At 43.4% G+C, this 20,417-nt stretch overlaps 3 protein-coding genes and 1 long non-coding RNA gene across 9 annotated transcripts in view; 1 reads left to right on the top strand and 3 right to left on the bottom strand.

Annotated features, from left to right (window-relative positions):
• The window catches only part of LOC135427325 (rho guanine nucleotide exchange factor 10-like protein), a 96,554-nt gene extending 86,324 nt beyond the window's left edge, over positions 1–10,230 (top strand). The window contains exons 2-6 of the mRNA XM_064680783.1: positions 764–1,737; positions 1,805–2,041; positions 4,504–5,350; positions 5,414–6,135; positions 6,813–10,230. Of these exons, the coding sequence (XP_064536853.1) occupies positions 1,420–1,737; positions 1,805–2,041; positions 4,504–5,350; positions 5,414–6,135; positions 6,813–9,143 (4,455 nt within the window). The 5' untranslated portion in view covers positions 764–1,419 and the 3' untranslated portion in view covers positions 9,144–10,230. The remainder of the gene's footprint in view (positions 1–763; positions 1,738–1,804; positions 2,042–4,503; positions 5,351–5,413; positions 6,136–6,812) is intronic.
• On the bottom strand, positions 2,584–3,481 carry LOC135427387 (uncharacterized). Its single transcript, XM_064680878.1, has one exon. The coding sequence runs from the start codon at positions 3,414–3,416 to the stop codon at positions 2,703–2,705; it is 714 nt and encodes a 237-aa protein (XP_064536948.1). The 5' UTR covers positions 3,417–3,481; the 3' UTR covers positions 2,584–2,702.
• A 4,589-nt stretch (positions 10,231–14,819) lies between the features above and the next one.
• Positions 14,820–15,928, bottom strand: LOC135427611 (uncharacterized). 3 transcript variants are annotated; one of them, XR_010436098.1, is made up of 3 exons: positions 15,851–15,928; positions 15,360–15,685; positions 14,820–15,298 (listed from the first exon to the last, which is right to left on the bottom strand). It is a non-coding gene; the product is annotated as an uncharacterized LOC135427611 (long non-coding RNA). The 3 variants fall into 3 exon arrangements; XR_010436097.1 differs by having other exon boundaries at positions 15,360–15,792; positions 15,851–15,865; XR_010436096.1 differs by lacking the exon at positions 15,851–15,928 and having other exon boundaries at positions 15,360–15,844.
• A 1,748-nt stretch (positions 15,929–17,676) lies between these two features.
• Positions 17,677–20,417, bottom strand: part of Zdhhc8 (zinc finger DHHC-type containing 8) — a 30,314-nt gene continuing 27,573 nt past the window's right edge. For all 4 annotated transcript variants that reach the window (XM_064681176.1, XM_064681179.1, XM_064681180.1 and 1 more), the window contains exons 9-10: positions 19,820–20,061; positions 17,677–19,751 (exon numbers count right to left, since the gene is read on the bottom strand). In XM_064681176.1, the coding sequence (XP_064537246.1) occupies positions 18,700–19,751; positions 19,820–20,061 (1,294 nt within the window). In that variant the 3' untranslated portion in view covers positions 17,677–18,699. The remainder of the gene's footprint in view (positions 19,752–19,819; positions 20,062–20,417) is intronic.

The following is a 20,417-nucleotide window of genomic DNA, read 5'->3' as shown; positions in this document are numbered from 1 at the left end:
TATTCTCGTTGTTCTTGTGGTATTGTCTGTCACGGCACGGCTTGTTGGTTTGTGTTTTTTGGCATGATAAATGCCCCTCTCAGTGGCCCAAAGGCGCATGCAAAAATTTGCCAATGCTGTGTGTGGCTGTTATTGTGGTTGTTGTTCTTGTTTCTAATACTGTTGCTGCTGCCTGTGGTCATGGCCACTTCAAAGCAGCCCACACAGCTTGCCGCCGGCGCTAACGAGTTACGATCGACGCGACAACAGTTCTTGACCTTGGCCAGAACTGTGCCCTGCTCAAAAAAGCAAATCGGGTATATTACTAATAGCCTATGTCCGTCCGTCCGCCTATATATATACATAAAAGAGTATGTCCTGACTGACTGGTGATCAAGCCACAACTCAATCCTTAAGAGCTACAAGGCTTGACTTTCAAGTGGGATATAACGGGAGTCACTCCCAGGACAGGGTATCGCGCAGTCGGATTATTCCCACCACAATGATCTCTTTGGTATGGCGTCGGCAATGGCTTTGATGCTGTGCCCCTGCGGGCAGCCCACGCATGCTACTGCACATGGCCAAATGGTTGTAAGCTGTTGAGCTTCGTATTTTCGCGCGCCTGGAGCCAGCCACTTGGCTTAATCCAACTGGCGTTAAACTGCCGCCTTTTAATTGCCAATCATTGCGAGCATTAGCGGATGGCGTCATCAGCCAGCCAGCCAGCCAATCAATCAGCTAAGCCCGTATTCATTCTTTTTCTATCTCTGATCTTATCTTACAGATGAAAATAAACTGAACTCCAGCTCATGGGAGGATACTTTGGCGGAGCCGGAACAACAGACACAGCAGTTGCCATCGCAGTTGCAGTCGCAGACGCACACGCAGACGCATCAGACATCCTCGTTCATCACATCGCCAGGTCAGGGGATCACAAGTCAGAAGGCGAGCGTGACCACAGCACAGCTGCACAGCGCCTTTAGTCGTCGGATTGCTGAGCAGCAACAGCGCGCGAAGGGCTGCCAGATCAGCCAGCAGGCAGACAGCGCCACAATTGCCGGCGGAAGCTTCAGCGCCAACGGTGGCCAGGCTGCCGTTGGTGTTGGTGTCGGTGTTGGCAGCAGCGCGAGCAGCAGCAGCGAGCGGGACACAAAATCACCGGGACGCGAACGCCGAGAGGCGCCCACTGCGAGCCACTCCGACGAGGAGAACTTTACAGAAGAGGAGCAGACCAGCAGCAGCGTGAGTTCGTTAAGCGCCGGCAACCAACGCAATTCCCAATTGCGTTCCACCTTCAACAAGGCCAAGCAGCATTTGTCGTTTGACAAATGGCGCACGGCTGCCACTACGAACTCCTCCTCTAGCGCCAACGCAAACACTCCCTCCTCCGCCCAACCGCAGTGCAGTCAGAACGCCAGTAACGGCAGCCGTGACAGCAACATGATTATGCGAAGAGCTAGCGCCTGCACGATGCCCACCAGCTCAGGGGCATCGTCTCAGCGGGAGGAGAACACCGCACCCGGCGAATCGCCGGGCGGACGACTTTCTCGTTGGTTCTCCATTCGACGTGGCTCCTCACATCAATATGATGTGGGTGGACGCGATGGTCGGCAGTCTACGGCCTCCAGTTTTGACATACCGGACGCATCTGGCGCAGCCACGGCAAAGCCAACCACTGCGACAGCGACGCTGGACGCCGCCTCGCCACAGAAGCTGGCCAATCTGGGCGCCAGCAAAATGATGCCAGGCGTGCCCGAGGTAAGTCCACAAGGAATAATCCATTACAAGCAGTCAAATGCTTAACAAGCCATCAACTCTTTTCCAGTACGAGGATGATGAGAACTCCGCACCGGACAGCAGCCGCTTCGATATGGACCTGATGATACCGCCGGGCAGTCGGGCCAATGGCACCGCACGCACCGCCCACAGCCGGCTAATAGTGCCAATGCTGCCACCGGCACCGCCCGGTCTCTCCCAGCAGCAGCTCAAGCGGAGACACATTGTAGCTGCCATCGTTCACAGTGAGAACTCATACGTGGCTACTTTACAACGTCTAGTCAATGTAAGTACTAGTGCGTGTTTGAGTATGAGTATGAGTATGAGTATGAGTATGAGTATGAGTATGAGTATGAGTATGAGTATGAGTATGAGTATGAGTATGAGTATGAGTATGAGTATGAGTATGAGTATGAGTATGAGTATGAGTATGAGTATGAGTATGAGTATGAGTATGAGTATGAGTATGAGTATGAGTATGAGTATGAGTATGAGTATGAGTATGAGTATGAGTATGAGTATGAGTATGAGTATGAGTATGAGTATGAGTATGAGTATGAGTATGAGTATGAGTATGAGTATGAGTATGAGTATGAGTATGAGTATGAGTATGAGTATGAATATATATTCTAGTGCGAATGCAAGTACGAATACGAGTGCATGTGTATGACAATGAGTATGAGTACAAATAAGAATACAGTATGTGCAAGATTATGATTACGAGTATGAGTATGAGTGCCAGTCCCAGTATAACTACGAATATGAGTACGAGTACCAGTGTGAGAATGAGTATGAGTACAATTTCGAATACGAGTAAACCATTCAAAGTACTCTAAACACTAAATTTATCAACTGAAATCAGCACAATTGTTGTTAAGGCTTGAGGGCTTAGGTAGAGTAAATGGCAGATCCGTGGAGCCAATTTTGTTCCTAGAGTAAAATTATTTCTAGTCCCATATTTCTTCGCCATCATTTGGCTCTCCAACTTGGAGTGTCAGCTTAAACTTTAGGCTCATCTTCGGCACCACAAATCTGCATACTTCGTGTTCGCATAGTATTTCTCGATCTGCCTGATCAGCATGCAACACATTAAGAGGCCGGGGATTCTCTGTCAACGTCGTCTGCGACGCGTCCTCTTCGTCCTCAACACTCATGCCAGCAATGGTCGTCGAGGAGTCGACAATGGTGAGACTTGAAGGCTGCTCGCTCATGACACTTGACCCGGGATGGAGCAGCACGTCCACCTCTAGGGGCATTAGTATATACATCTCGCCAGTCTCTTCGTCCCTTTGGATCACTCCGAGCTGCGCCTCGTCATCCTCGTTAATTAAATTGATCTCGTCCAAGCTCTCCTTTGTCCAACTGTCGGTCAGCGTTGAATCATCATCCTCGTTGTGTGTGGTGCTCTCACGGTCACCGTCAGGGTGATCCGGCATTTGAAAACTGTAGAGACCGGGCGCATTAAGCTTGACATAGCCCCGTTTTGTGTCAGATTGCAGGTACATCTCCACCTTGCTGAATGTATCGGCCACCAAAGTTACCTTGTCCGCGTCCAGCTCCAGAATACCGTCCTCATCGTGGAATGTACTCTTTTTCAATTTGTTGTCTGTTGTTGTCATCTTGTTAGCCAAAAGTGGATTAAATCTCATGTAGTGGTGCATATAGAATAAATAATAAAAATTCTGATTTTTTGTACGCCTTATTAATTTCCTTATATAAATATATATATATATATATATATATATATATGTATTTGAGTTTGTGTTCACTTTTGGGCACACTTGTGTCAGTTGAAATTCTTGGCACCCTTAGGCCTCAGATTTTCAATTTGTATACCCTTGCAGAGAATATTGTTTGTTTTGTATATGTACCAAATACCGGCTCGATATGTTTCTTCCTATCTGTTTATTTGCAAAATGGGCTAGTTTTGCAACCATTTAATTGAAACTTGGCATAATTCATCTAACTGCTGCGATTTAAACAAATTCTTGTATTGTAAAAATATAATCCCTAAATATACATACATTCATACAAAATTTCATTTTATGGCAATTTTCTAAAAGATAGAAGAACTTGCGATATCATTTTCCTAATGTTACAATAATATTAAATGTCTAATGCCATCAGACGTAAATTAAGTTTTTGAAAATCTTATTATTTAAAAGTATCTAGAGAAAATATTAAATTGTATTTTGCCAGTTGTCTGCAAGGGTATTTTATCTTCGGAAATCCGAATATAGTAACTTTTCTTGTTTCTGTTTTCCCTACTGATTATTACGTAATGGCTCTAATAAACAGCGACTTATGTTAATGTTAACTCTCATGACAACTTATTTGTTTTCTTCTTTACATGCCATCCAATTCCCACCGTCATATGCCGTCACTCTCCGTCATAACTAACTCCAATTCTAACACACCAATCCACACACACACTCACACAACACATACACACTTATGTAAATTATAACTATATACTCTATATATTCTCTACTCTTGACACTCACACCAACTAAACACAAAGCATCATTCACTTAACCATCTCAAACCACCTTTACAAAAAGAGTAGTTGCAAAATTAGTTAAACACCTATTAAAAAGAACCAAAATAGAATAAAACCGAGCATTTCGAGTTGGCGAACAGAGATCTTTCAACTTTTGGTAAAGCATCGACATCTGAAGTGTAGCAATGCGTCTATCAGCAGGTTTACTCTCAATTCTCCCTTTTTCTCTCTCGCCCCTTTTTTAAAAGGATTACAAGAAGCCGCTGGAGGAGTGCAGTCCACCGGTGCTGAATCCAGTGAAGATCGCAACGCTATTCCATTGCTTGCCGGACATTCTACACTCACACAAGCTGTTCCGCATCTCGTTGTCGGAGTGTGTACGCAACTGGGATCGGGATGAGAAGATCGGCGATTGCTTTGTGAACGCCTTTGGCAAGCCGCAATTGTTGGAGATATACTCGGGCTTCATCAACAACTTCTCGGCGGCCATGGAACTTGCCAAAATGGAGGAGAAGCGCAAATCGGCGCTGGCTGATTTCTTCAAGGTGAAGCAGATCAGTGCCCACGATCGGCTATCCTTCTTTGGCCTGATGGTGAAGCCCGTGCAGCGCTTTCCCCAGTTTATACTCTTTCTGCAGGACCTACTCAAGTACACGCCACAGGGTCACCACGATCGCATGTCTCTGCAGCTGGCGCTGTCACAGCTGGAGCTGCTCGCCGAGCTGCTGAACGAGAGCAAGCGCGAGGCGGAGCAGTATCAGGCCTTCAAGGAGATGCTTGGCCACATAAGCGGCACCTTTAATACACGCTCCCTCAACAGCGTCAGCGACAGCTGCGGAAACCGGGCCCGCTATCTGCTCCGCGAGGACAATGTCACTCACATGGAGTTCAACCAGGCGGGCTTCATAATCAAGTGCAAGCAGCGACGTCTGCTGCTGCTCAACGACAAAGTCATCTGCGTGTCCGTGGCGCCCAAGCAATCCCATGACTTCGGCGCCACCGAGAAGCTCACCTTCAAGTGGATGTTTCCCGTCAACGATGTCGAGATTGTGGACAACAGCGCATCCGCAACACTATCTAGAATACTAACAGCAGGTATGTTGGCCCAGCTTAATAACTGAGCATACTCTAACTCGCAACTGTTATCCTGGTGCACAGGTCTGAATCGTGGAGGCAGTCTCAAGTCGAATGGCAGCACTGGAAATACCACCGCCGGCGGCTATGCAAATGCAACGCTCTCCGGCCATGGCCAGGCTGGGCTACCGGGCTTGGGATCGCCCTTTGTTGTTGGCGATTCGCATAGCTCGCCAGCCGCACAGCTCACAAATGGAGCGGATAACCTATGCAACGAGATGAGCACACTGATGTACGACTACGAGGTGATATCGCGCATACACGACCTGGTCGGCACACTTAAAGGCAGCTACAAGGAACTTAACTTGAATACAACGCGCAATGTGCTCAATACCATACAGGGCTCCATTCAGCGCAAGGACGAGGAGATGGCCTGGGTGGACTCCTGCTGCTTGCAGCTAATTGGTCGCCACAAGTCCGGCAAGGAGGAGACCTTCACTTTCCAAACGCAGACACCAAATGTGAAGAAGGAGTGGATCACTGAACTGCGGCTCGCTCAGCTGGCTCTCGATCCGAACAACTCGCCCGCCTGGGAGCGCTCTTTCTCGGGCTCGCAACCACATCATGCACATTCACATCACCAGCACCCCAATGCCCATACCCTGCAATCGCCCGGCAGTCCGCAGACCACGCTGCACACCTACGAGCAGCAGCAGCTCCAGGAAGCCGTCCAGCAGAAGCAGTCGCGCAAGATGCCGCTCTTTGTCAAGGCGATGCCCGTTTACCGGTCACAGCATCAAACGGAGGTGAGTAATGCCCCCGACGGCATAAATGGAAGCACCAAAAGCCAAATCCAATGAAAGGATATTATTATATATTTCATCACCATATTCAGATAACGTATATGGTATATATCTTATTTATACTCTATCGGATCGGGCTACAATATCATAAAACTGTCATAGAAACGAAAATGTGTTCCATATGTTAAACGCTTTACATATCTAAAACTTATTAAGACCGCCTAGTTAATAAACCTAAGTTAGGATTACAGGCCTTTAATCGAAAATATACTATTAATATTAAAAGTTTTTATTTGACACCGTGATAAAAAAGCTTTGTGCTTGCTCACACTTCCCTTGTCATAATCCTCTCTGTCTCTCTCTAACTCAAGCGCACTCACAGGCTGTCTCCCTCTTTTAAATATCACTCTTCTATGCGATTTCCATAATGGCAAGCCAAGATAACATATTTAAGTGGTGAAAAAACTTTAATTGTTTCTCTCTTAAATATGTTTTTCATGTTTTTTTAAATGACGCTTCTACCCGACCTTCTATTAAATATCAACTTATATTTTATCTTTTTATAAAAACTTATTAAGGCAATTTGCTTACAAATATGTCTGAGATCAGAATATAACATAGGTTTTGATAAACTTCTGCAATTCAAAACTAACGTATCTCTCTATCGTTTATTTTCTCAGGTGCGCTGTGGATGCTACTACAGCATCGCCAATGACACAAAGCAGAGCGGAAACGCGCGACGCCGGCACAAGCAGCTGAACTATCTGTGGATGTGCAGCAGCGATGGCACTTCGTCGCATATCACCGTGCTGGCCCAGCACCCACAGCAGGCGGGCAATTTGCGGGAGGCGGGCTGCTTTGATCTGGTGGAGACACAGGTGTCGGCGCTGGAGTTTGTCAAGGGTCTGGACCTGTGCCGCACACGGGAGGAGCACAGCAGCCTTTTGGGCGATCTCGTTTGGCTGGGCACGGATAGCCGCAAGCTGCTCATCTATTCGGCACGCAATCCAGAGCAGGAGGAGCAGCTAGGCAGCTTTGCGGTCCCGGGCGCTGTCCAACGCATTCTGTACCACTTCGATGCCGTCTTCGTGGCACTCTCAAATGCCACCGTGCTGATCTATAGGCGTGCCCATGACGGTGTCTGGCAGCTGCGCGAGCCCCAGCAGGTGACACTGGGCGAGTCTGGCATGTCTGTGCCGAGCATGTTGCCAATCAACATGAATATCTATGCATCATGCGGCAATCGCGTCTACGTGCTCAACGCACTCAACGGGGAGCTGCAGCGCAGCTTTGAGGTGCAGCACGGCGCCAGCCAGCAGGTCAATTTGATGGCGCACTCGGGCATCGGGCTCTGGATTTCGCTGAAGAACTCGACAATGCTCTGTCTCTACCACACCGAGACGTTCAAGCATCTGCAGGACATTAATATCGCCTCCAGTGTGCTGCGCAACGATGCCAAAAAGGAGCAGCCGCTAAACAACAGCTCCATTTATGTGACAGCCCTGATGGCTTGCAAGGGTCTGCTTTGGGTGGGCACAAATGTGGGCATCGCTGTTACCATACCGCTGCCCCGGCTCGAGGGCGTTCCCATCATCAGTGGCGGCATTAATATGTCCTGTCACGCCCATTTTGGTCCCATAACGTTCCTCCTGCCGCTCATACCGAAAGTTTATCCAGTGTACAAGCCGACAGCAGCAGCAACAATGTCAGCACCGCTGGTGCCCAGTGTGCCCAGCATGGGCGAGGATCTGCATTTGCCCGCCATCGATGCGGATCCCAAAAAGCTGACCGAAACGGACCTAGACGAGAGCACAGTCATTTTACGTCGCGACCTACCCAAAGAGGAGCCCGGCTCAACAACCGGCTCGGCAGCTGGCTCGACTACGCCTGCCACTTGCGTGCTGCGTGAGCCAAGCGTCGAGGCAACACCGGAATCGAACGTTGCAACGCCCGCCTCGGCTGCATCCTCGCCACGCAGCTCCAAGCTGGACAAGCAGCACTCGCTGGACCAGAGCTTCACCGCCAAGATTCGCGCCTCGCTGGCTAACTCGCCTGCATTCCATCGCAAACGGTTCCGGGATTTGGGTGCCGGCACTGGTGATGCCGGTTCGCGCATGTCCAAGACGCTACCACGTGGCCTGGGCTCAGCAGCGGCTGGAGGCACCGGAGCCATCGGACTGCACTCAAATGCGGCCGCACTGTCGCAGCATGGCGAGCACGGCTACTGCGATGTGTATGGGCTGTACGGCAAGCTGATTTTCGTCAAGGAGAATTACGACGCCGAGGAGGGCAACCAGGGCAACCTCATGGACATGATGTACGAGGGCATGCGGCGCTCCGATCCCGAGCTGGCTGCCATACCCGGCAAGGTGTGCACCCTGGACAGGCGTTTGCGTATGAAGGCCTCGCGACCGCGCTCGCTCGATCTATCCAATTGGTCGGTGGACTCCAAGTCGTCCAGCTTATATACGTCATCGGGCAGCGAGGAGAGCATGGGCATACGCCTCTTTGGCGGACGCTCCGTTTCGCGCAACAGCAGCAGCGCCAGTCACAAGACGTCTGGCACGGGCAGCGACCTGGGCAACATATCGGAGAACGGTCTCATGACCACCGCCGACATACACCAGCAGCAGCACCATCATTTGTCCAACAGCACGCCCAAATCTGAGGACGGTTTCAAGCAGAAGCACGCTCAGGCAACCGCCTCTGACAAGCAAGCTGCGCCGGCGGCCGTGGCCACATTGAAGCGCAAACAAAAGCAGAACTCGAAGCAGCAGCAGCAGCAGAATGCGGACGGACCGCGCACGGTTATCACCCTGATGGGCGGCCGTGGCTACTGGCGACATGTCTGGTACAACACCAGCAGCAGCTCGCCCGGCCAGAAGGGGGCCTCCGGCGCGTGTGGCAACGCTGGCGCTGCCTCTGGCACGGGCGGCGGCTCCGGCAGCTTTTCACCGCTGACGGCCAATTCAAACGATGCGCATATCGTCGTCTGGGAGAAGAAGTTATAATCTCAGGAGTTGGTGTGCTGCTGCACGCTGCAGCAGCAGCCGCACCAGCACTACCCGCCGTTGACCGAGCTCTGGCGACGCGTCGGCGAGCAGCGTCGCGGACGCGTCCGTTTCCGTGGCACATTCACGCAGCGCGAACGCGAACGCGACCGCAGCGCGTCGGGTCTCAGCAGCTGCAACTGGCGGTCGGATGGTGAGCGGCTCGCGGTGGCCAGCGGCAGCGGCAGTGGCATGCTCAGCGCCAGCCTAAAGCGACTCACCAAGCTGAAGCGCGGCGGCAGCCTGAAGGAGTTCTAGTGAGTCCCCCCTCCCACCACCCCCACAGTCCAATTGATGCGATGCCACTAATTGCAGCACGGGGCATCGTTTGCCAAATGTATATAAATAACCATCTCATGTGTACTTTATAGTGTTAGGCTAGGCTTAAACACGAGCTTGGGGCTATATATGTTCATGGCTGGATATGCCATGAGTAGCTTGAAGCACCTTTTTTTGTTTATTCAATTTGATATATCGAATATATATATTTATACTTATATATATGTATACATTACTATAGCTAATCTTTGGAGCAAAGAACTACGCCTTATTTAATTTTTTTTTGTGCTGCTCTTATTTTTTCTAAGTATATAAACGTTAGACATAAGTAAACTTTTTTTTTTATATCAATAATTATATAAAATTAATATCCAAATATGCATTTTTTTGCTATAGCATTTAAGATGCACATGAAACAAGCTAAGATAATTAAAATGAAGGAGCAGGGGGGACTTTAATAATAATAAAAAATAAAAATAAATACATAGCGGCAAAGCCAAGCAGCACACGATGTTGCATGTACAATAAGTATTAGTTTAAACGAGAAAACTGTTAAACGGAGACAGGAACAGATCGACATAGATAGTTAGGCAAAAAACCTAGCGAAAATCTATAGAAACCATTTGAAGATATCAAAGAAATTATTGTCATGCGACTTGATGTACGTTTCGAAATACATATTTTCCGCAAATTGTACCCTGTTCTTTGCTCGCAGCAGCTAACAAATTTTCCTTACGTACCACGAATAAAAATAAAACAAAACAAAATACTTGGATGTTGTATGTGTATATGCTTATAAAAGTTATTCTATACATGTTCTCGTATAATATATAAATATCTGTGTTTCAAAACAATTAATTACCAGAAATGTATGTTTTTTTTTTTTAATTTTCTATATCTACGCACTTTGAAGTACATATGTAAACAAGGCACATCTATGCATATATATACGATTTAAATACCTATACAATCGATAATGAAATAAATGTCTACTCAATATACATACATACTTATGTACAACTGCATATTTATACTATGCAGTACATTATATACATACTTACACGTATAGAAAATTATTTATAAAATAATTAACCAAGTTTTTATATGTTTAAAAGAAGGCATAATAAAATTATGTAATTTTTTGTATCAGTGTGCATTTGAACACTGACAAGTATATGCGCACTCACACATACACATATTTACATTAAAATAGTTACACACGCATACAAACATATTTATCTATATCTATCTAAACACATATGCTATAACAAAACATATTAAACGTCATCGTATTGACAATGAACACACACACACACCAATTTACATTTTCAGTGGATAAAAAAAAAAGTTGTATGTGTTAAAGAAAACTCAATAAAAATTTTTTTTTGAAATAAATCGTTAGTTTTTATTAATCTATATAAAAAAAAAATACTAAAATTGTTTGTTCTGACTGGCCGAGAGACTGTGTGCTTGGTGATCAACTCACGGCCTGAATTTTTTACAGTGACTTCTTTTTGAGTTGAAAGTGAATTCGAATCTAATTTTTGAATGACAATCGATAATCCTGATCCGTAAGAGTCAAAAATAGTTTGGCCAAGATATTAAAAAAAAAACCATCAATTGGTGGTGTAAAATCCAACTCCGCTTTTGGTAATAAATATTTTGTTTCCATTTTTGTTAAATCAATAGTAGCTATCCATACGAGTTTAAAAGTCGGAATTAATAATAAAAATTCGAATGGTTCCGAATGGTCCATAAGTGTGTACATATGCCCTTTATTTCATTAGCTTTTTGCTACAGCTGTTGCTTAACAAACAAGCTAACAGCTGTAGCTACCGACTTCACAGTCGACTGCTAATAATCTCGCAAGTCAGCAGAAGCGCAACATTTTTGTTCCTGACACGTAGGCAATGAAATTTTTCATGTGCAGTGTTTTTGTCTACCTACTACTAATTTCTGTTCGCCTGGTACTTTAGCTGATATTTCGGTCAAATCTTTCTATCCAACGGCTGCCAGCCACGCCCCTTACAGGTATCCTACGAGCCATTTCTGATCGCCTAGTATTTTCGCTGAATTTCGTTCAAAACTCGCAAGCCTGCCAAGTTTTGGTAATAAGGTTGCCATTGGAAGTAAAAACACAGAAGTCTGCTTGTTTATTATTTATAAATGGTTTATTTCGTTTTAGATTGATTAGGTATTTGTGTATTTTAAATACATTATTACTTTATCTTTAAATAATACATGTACATAGATCTTAAAATTGTTTTCTATTTCATATTATTAAACACTATAATTATTTTTAAACTTTAAATCGATACATCTCTGGCACAAGATGCCTGATCCATTGCGGACTCGTAGAATGGAATGGAATTATTCATCTCTTTGAGCCTGAAAATATTACAAAAAAAAAATTAGAAGAAAACGCGTAAAAAACAAAATGAAAGCAAAAGCATCGCCTTCATCAAGGGCGGAATAATGTCGATTTAAATCTCGCCATGTTCAACGGCGGTATTATGTCGCTTCCAAAAGTCAGATAGTCCAAAAAAATAACATCATTATGTTAATCGATGGTACGGATTCATACGCGTCTAACAAGGTTTAACATTTAAAAATCAGACGATATTTTCCCGAGATATTCAAAAAAATCATCATAAAAGTTTTAATTTTCGAACTGATCCCGATTTTGAGAATTTTGCCATTTTGTTGATTTGAGTCAAAAATTTAGATTTTCATTTTTATGATGCCAATCGATAGTACTGATCCTTACGAGTCCAAAATGGTATAAAATTCCCAATTCTGACATTATTTGGCCGAGATATCCCAAAAAATCATCAGAATAGGTTGACTTCACATGCCAATTGAAAGTAGGGATCCGTACCAATTCAAGAATGTATAACATTTCAAAATCGGTAGATATTTACCCGAGATATTAAATAAAAATTATCAAAAAAGGTTGGATTTTCGGACCGACCCAGATTTTTAGAAAAACCGTGATGTAACCCCTTGCCATTTTGGTGATTTGAGTCAAAAATTGATTTGGGTCAACATTTAGATTTTCATTTTTGATGCCAATCGATAGTACTGATTCTTACGAGTCCAAAATGGTATAAAATTCCCAAATCTGACATTATTTGGCCGATATATTAAAAAAAATCATCAAAATAGGTTGACTTCACAAACGAATCGGTTTTTGGTCAACCACCTTTTTTACCCGTCGATTTCTAACTCTGTACAAACTCAAAAAGGTATAACATTTCAAAATCAGTAGATATTTACCTGAGATATTAAAAAAAAATCATCAAAAAAGTTTGGATGTTCGCACCGACCCCGATTTTTAGAAAAAACGTGCCATTTTGTTGATTTTGGTCAAAGCTTAGATTTTCATTTTGTTGATGCCAATCGATAGTACTGATCCTTACGAGTCCAAAATGGTATAAAATTCATAAATCGGACATAATTTGGCCGAGATATCCCAAAAAATCATCAAAAAAGGTTGACTTTTACAAACGAATCGGTTTTTGGTCAACCACTTGTTTTGACCCATCGATTTTTAAAATGTTTGAATGCCAATTGGAAGTAGGGATCCGTACCAATTCAAAAAGGTATAACATTTCGAAATCAGTAGATATTTACCCGAGATATTAAAAAAAATCATCAGAATAGTTTTGATTTTCGAACCGGCCCCGATTTTTAGAAAACACGTGATGTAACCCCTTGCCACTTTGTTGATTTGGGTCAAAATTTAGATTTTCATTTTTTGATGCCAATCGATAGTACTGATCCTTACGAGTCCATAATGGTATAAAATTCATAAATCGGACATTATTTGTCTGAGATATCCCAAAAAATCATCAAAAAAGGTTGACTTTACAAACGAATCGGTTTTTGGTCAACCACATTTTTTTACCCGTCGATTTCTAAAATGTTTGAACGCCAATTGAAAGTAGGGATCCGTACGAACACAACAAGATATAACATTTCGAAATCAGTAGATATTTACCCGAGATTTTAAAAAAAAATCATCAAAAAAGTTTGGATTTTCGCACCGACCCCGATTTTGTTGATTTGGGTCAAAATTTAGATTTTCATTTTGTTGATGCCAATCGATGGTACTGATCCTTACGAGTCCAAAATGGTATAAAATTCATAAATCGGACATTATTTGGCCGAGATATCCCAAAAAATCATCAATTAATGTTGTCTTTAGAAACGAATCGTTCTTTTGTCAACAGCTTTTTTCACCCATCGATTTTTAATTTGTTTGAATGCCAATTGAAAGAAGGGATCCGTCTCAATTCAAAAGGGTATAACATTTCAAAATCAACCGATATTTACCCGAGATATTCAACAAAAATCATCAAAAAAGTATTGATTTTCGAACCGACCCCGATTTTGAGAAAATATGTGATGTAACCCCTTGCTTTTTTGTCGATTTAGGTCGAAATTTAGATTTTCATGTTTATAATACCAATCCCTAATACTGCTACTTACGAGGCCAAAATCGCACATTATTTGGCCGAGATCATCAAAAAAGCTTGACATTACAAAACAAATCGGTTTTTTGCTCTAATTTTATTTTCAACCCATCGATTTTTAACCTTATAGACCATTTTTGACTCGTACGGATCACGGTTATCGATTGCTATCCAAAAAATCAAATTCCAAATTTTCTAACATTTTCACAAAAAAGGCAAGGGGCCAAAAACGGGGTATGTTCGAAAAAAAAAAACTTTTTTCACGATATTTTTGAATATCTCGGGTAAATGATTTCTGATTTTGGAAAGTTATAACTTTTTAGACTCCTACCATCGATTTGACAAAAATTGGTAGGTGTTACTTCTTAATTAATAAGAATAACGGGGTCGTTTAGGAAACAAGAAAGTTTGATGTTTTTTTTTCGATCGACATAACTCCACCGTGGATCATAGCGAGATTATGAGATTTTAATATGAGTTGAAAAACCTATATCATTCAGTTTAAACTTTAAAGGGAAAAATCTTGCAGCCAGTTGCTTTTGCTCAATCTGGTTTCTTTAGCGGCATACTTTAATACGGTTCATGTCCACGCTAACTAAATTAAGGCTATGCGATAGAGGGCGCTTTCACTTGTTGATAAAGTAGCACGTGCTTGGATGTCGTCCGGACGAATGCTCGCAAATCGAAATCGACTGCAGACAATCGTCCAGATGCCCGGATTCCGGGTAGGGCTACTCCGATCAGGTGACAACGGCAACAAGGCTGTTAGTAGTATGTTAAATATGTGGTATTTAGTAAGTATGTTAAATATATGTATATAAATAAAAATGTCTTAATTTAATATACATATGTAGGTTCTATTTTTATTTTTTTTTTTAGCGCAGCAATTGTATAAAAAGATCTTTTGGATATGGTGCTGATATATGAAGGAGAAGCTCATGAAGTTATACAATTGCATTCCGATTCCGCTTATTCGTTGAAAACCTTTGTTAATGTTGATGCGAATATTTTTCTTCCGAGTTATAATCTTCACCAAAATGAATTTCGGGTTGGGTTTTATAAGAATGTGGGCAAGCTATAATAAATCGGACTTTATATTCTATCTTCATTTCTATACTTCAGTGTTTCCTCATTTTTTCGTTTCGGACTGCTGTTCTCCGCGTTCTTATTATTTGTTGCCTCTTCTTCGGTCCACGACAATGCATTGGGTTGTATAGGTTAAAGTCTAGTTATAAAGCCTGAAGGTGCCATGTTTTTGGGTTGTGTTGATGCTAGCAGCAGTCAGCTTCCTGCGCCATACAGCAGCTTTTGTATTCGACTCTGGCTCTGACATAACAATTGCTGTGTACAGCACATCCATGGCTGTATAATAATCATCATTTGGTTTAGAACATACATATAAGAAAATGCGAAAGCGGCTTACCGAACACAGATTCTTGCCATGATATTGAAGCTTGTGGCGATGCTTTTGGCCTCGATATGTGTGAGCCTTCAGCTAGATTAGTTGTGCTGCCAGGAAATGCATTGTGGTGGCACCGCGGTAGTTTTGAAAGTTATTAAGTTGATGTACTTGTTGTTCTTGTCGATTTTCCGGCTGTCAGTATGTTTAGGTCTGTAAAGAGCGAGGTCAACCCGTCCATTGATGGAGCTCCTGTCGATGCGTCTTCAACTCTGGTCAATGTAGCCACTACTGGTGAAGGCCGTGTGGAGCTTGTCTGGGTGGACGCACTGTATGTCAATATGTTAAACCTATGCAGGTTCGATGTTGTGTTCACAGTTGTATTATTAGTCATTGTAGACTCAGTTCTAGTTGCCGGAAACATTTTTGGTGCTGGACTTTTGCACGGTTAACAATTCTTTTTTTGTTATAAAAGCTAAAAAGAAAAGCTCGTAAAATTATAAAACTATACTTACTTAGCTCTTGGCTGCTTTAAATGACAACACCAAAATGACTGAATACTTTTCTCAACATCTAAGATAACAACGCCTACTACGAACACATTTAAATGTATAAAAATGTTTCTTTCCTATAAAAGCAGATACATATATACCATATTGAGGGGTTACAAATTGTAATTAAATTTAAAATTATAATTTTTAAGTTCTTGAAAAAGCTGACAGTATAATTGTTTTTTAAATAAAACAAATTATTTTTGTAATTTTCATTATCTTTATTATATATTAATTGCCTTGCTGTTAATGTTGCTATTGAATTTCATGTTGTATATTTTACAAAGTACACACAGTATACGAAAAAACAACTTTTTGTTTGTTAATTAAAAACAATGAAGAACGCATGTGTGATGCTTGCAACCGTGCAATCCGGTCTGCTAGATCATGACAATTTAATTCGGGGGCAGATACTCTTTGAGTTGCTTTTACTGCCTAACTGAATGTGGCATAAAAAAAAATGGTATTTATTTATATAAATACATGTATATATTGTTTGAACAACATGATGTGACATTAATTAAATTTGGTATAAAAATCTAAAACAATGTTACAGTTTTTTGTTTTTTCTTTTTTTTTTTCTCATTCAATATGCATACACAAATTTGTGCATATGCACTCGTTTTGTATCAGTATATCTTAATATTTTTTTCAAATTATTATTTAATTTGTTAGCAAAAAACACTTACAATATTTCGCCTTCGTCTACGAATTCTTGCTACGACTTGTTTCTGTGTTGCACACTTTTACGATTATATTGAGAGCTGGGTATGTCGCCATCCCAAACACCCTATCTTTTCGCTGATATCTCTATAAGTTGTGTGGGCCCTTGTGTGAATGAACACTCAATTAAATATAGCTAGCTTTATTACAAACATTAATTCTATTTATTTGTTGCATTTTGTATTGTTAACTTCCTTGCGAAACTAACAGCAATTCGGGTTGAAATCGATTCCAACTCAATTCAATTTCGCTAAACTGGGCAGGGACTGGACCATCAATGACAAGAAGCCCTTCTTCATTGTGATTGCGTTTTGATTGTGTGGAGAGTCATTCAAAATGATTGATTGATTGATTATTAACAAGCGGCAGAGCACAAAATAAACACTAATTGGACTTAAAAACATAACAACAAAGTTTTAAATATACATAAGCACGGGCCAAACTTTGTTACTTTGTTCTCTCTGTTTGTATGTACATCGCTAATCAGCATCAACAACAACAAGAACAACAAAATAACAATTTGGCCTCAACATAAAATACATAATACACATTACACATACATAAATATACACACTTATGTACAAAATTCATACAATTAGCAGTGGACGTTATTAGAGACACAACACAGGTCAACATAAATCTCGCTCTCTCTTTTGATCGATTCGACTTGACTTGCTGGCCTTTTGGTAGCTGTTTAAATTTTGAAGCGCCATTTTAGCCGAATGCCCATACATGAGTTACATACATATATCCATAAGTATTCCCTATATACGCATACAAATGGCAAAATTTACACGTACTTAGCTAATGCAAAATATTATATATACACATATGTATACTATTTCAGGGGTCGCTCGTAAATTGGAATTGTCGTGTGTTTGGCATTTAATTTAATGCAATTGTTGGTTTTTAATTTTTCGAGAAACTAAAATAATACAGTATTTTAAAGGAGCTATGGAACCGAAAGATTGTCACTTTTCGAGCGACCTCTATATATACATATGTTTATGAATATATAATGCATGCACATATACACTCACACTCTCTCACATATACACACTCGCATATGCACACTGTGCATTCAGCACATGCATATAGATATATTAAGTTATCTTCGATACTCGGTTATAAATTTTGGCGTTTTCCATTAGGTGTAGTTGCAATAGTAGTAGTACATGGTATTATGTAGATAGCTACTTAAACTCGTAATCAAACTCTTAATCGAGCTCCACAATTTATTTCTGACCTGACTGTCAATATATATTCAATTTGATTGCAATGCAAATATTTATATATCTTTATGTATACGTATATATATATAAATATATGCGAAGGTATATAGTAGATATATACTTTCGTGAACAATTTGATAAACTACAAATCGCATTTGCTCGATTGTAAGCGTGCCGAGTCGTAACTTAATTCAATTGAAGTTTACCAAGTTTCGTTTATCATGGTATTTTGACAGTAAGAAAACACTAAGAATTGCCGTGTCTTATGCGTAGGAGACTGAAAGCGCGTACAAAATAAACGCTTAAAAATAGTTTTCTCTATATACAGTTCTTCCGAAGTGTGTTACCAACTTTAAAATTCTTATTTAAGCTACTTATTAAAAAAAAAAACAGATGAATAAATAATAATAAAAAAAATCATATCCGAATATAATAAAACAAAACGTTAAAAGTAAAAAAAAATAAAAGAGCAAAACCGAGCTGCTAAGCGATTCCCAATACGTGCGTATAAAATATACATAAACATATATATATATATATATATATATATGTATCTATCTAGCTATATATCTGACTGAAGCTTCAGAAGAACGTGGAGAACTTGCGCTTGTTTGGCGTCTTGCTGATGTTGAGGTGGCTCTGGTTGCTCCCGTTGCTGTGCTTGGCGACCAGCACGGACACGGGCATGGGTATGGGCACCGAAGCGTACGCCGCCGGTTCTGGCCCATTGCTTAATATGGCGCGTTGCAGTTGTTGTTGCTGCGCGTAGAAGGCGGCCGTCGCCGTTGCAGTGGCGACTGCACTGCTGGCTGCTGTTGCTGAGGCGGGTGGCATTACGACGACGGGCACAACCACGGGTTATACGGAGATCTCGTAGTTCATATCGTAGATGCTCGCGCGATCCGGAGTGCCAGTGGCATTTGCCGCAGCAGCGGCTGCTGCTGCTGCCGCATTACGTCCAACAGCTGCTGCCGCGGCTGCAGCTGCCGCATTCTGTTGTGCCAGGCTCGTCGGTACGCCGCTGGGCAGACCGCCATTGTTGCGCGCCATGGTTGCAGCCGCCACTGCCGCTTGCTGCTGCTCAAGTGTCTGCATCTCCATGGAGTCGGTCATTTCCAGGGCGCGCACAAAACTCATTGGCCTCGTTGGCGTCTGCTTGCGCTTGATCTGTGGGGATGGCTGGGACTGCAGCGCACCAGCTGCGTTGCTCACATTAACGCCGGCCAGCGAATTTGGCGGAAAAACTGGAACACCGCCGCGCAGCTGCGGCTGGTAGCCGCCAGATCCAGAGCTGGCATTGCTGGAAGCTGGCACATTGGCAATGCTACCGCTGCTACCTGAAGCTGCAGCTGCACCACCACCGCCGACGCCGCCACCATAGCGCAGAATGTAGCTTTGTGCAGCGGACGTTTGGGGCATGGTCGTAGGGCTTGTGGGATTGGAGCGATGATATGAGGCAGCCGCTGCAGCGGCAGCAACAGCTGCTTGTTGCTGTTGTTGTTGTTGCTGTTGCTGCTGCTGCTGCTGCTGCTGTTGGTTGGCATAGTCCTGCAGCCGTGAGTGGGTCATGATGAGTGGATGGGCACCACCGCCGGCTGTTATGTACTGGGCATGCTGCATAATGCCAACCGCATTACTGCTGTTTGGCAGTGTGCCCGCACTGCTGCCAATGCTGACAGCAGCCGGGCCGCCGCCACTACTAAAGCCGGGCGAGGTGTCCTTCCACATGTAGACGCCGCGCTGCGGACTGCCAGCCAGTTCGCGTATGTTGTCCACCGTGTTGTTCGAACGCGCATAGGAGAGCTCCCCGCCAGCGCCCTGTCGCACCAGCTCGCCCTCAGACAGAAAGCGACGCTGTGGGCTGCCGCCATAGGCAGCCTGCGCCAGCGATTGCTGCTGCTGCTGCAGCGCTAGAAAGAGGAGCCAGAATCTGGCATTAGTTATGACTGCAAAGGGAGACTGCCGAAGGGAGACTTACCTTGTTGCTGTTGCTGATGCTGCAGCATAACACGCTGCTGTTGTAGCAGCAGCTGTTGCTGATGTTGAATCGTTGGCGCCTGCGGATGCTGCGGCGGCAGGCCGCTGGTGTACTCATAGTAGGCAGCTGCCGCTGCGGCCGCCTGCTGTTGCTGCTGCTGTTGTTGTTGCTGCTGTGCCGCCTGTGCATTCAGGCCTATGAAGTCGGGACGTCGCGGCTGCGTGGGTGTACCCGGATTGGATCTGCGAAGGAGGACGAGTCGAGAGTGTGTGTGAGCGGTGAATGCGAACGTTTACAAAGCGGGTTAAAGAGCGAGTTATGTTAACGAATAACACTGAGGCTGCGGTCAATAACAGCGCGCCATGTTAATGTTAGGACTTGACAGCGCAGAGTAAAAGAATGCAAGTCTGTGTGGGTGTGATTGTGTGTATTTGGGTGCGCGCAAGTGTGTGATAGTAATGTATGTTTGTGTGTGCGCGGTTAGGCTACAAACTTGGACCACAATATCGTTAGGGTATTTAACATTGACGATTAGTAACAGTTATGCAACAGACATGTTCACGCTTCACAGAGCGAGAACGTGCACGAGCACGAGCAT

The sequence above is a fragment of the Drosophila montana genome, unplaced genomic scaffold (genome assembly GCF_035044405.1).
Source record: "Drosophila montana isolate Dmon_TW-CO22-7 unplaced genomic scaffold, ASM3504440v1 contig_2178_1, whole genome shotgun sequence".
Taxonomy (NCBI): domain Eukaryota; kingdom Metazoa; phylum Arthropoda; class Insecta; order Diptera; family Drosophilidae; genus Drosophila; species Drosophila montana.
Note: the sequence above shows the minus strand (reverse complement) of the source record. Positions and strands in the feature narration are given on the sequence as shown.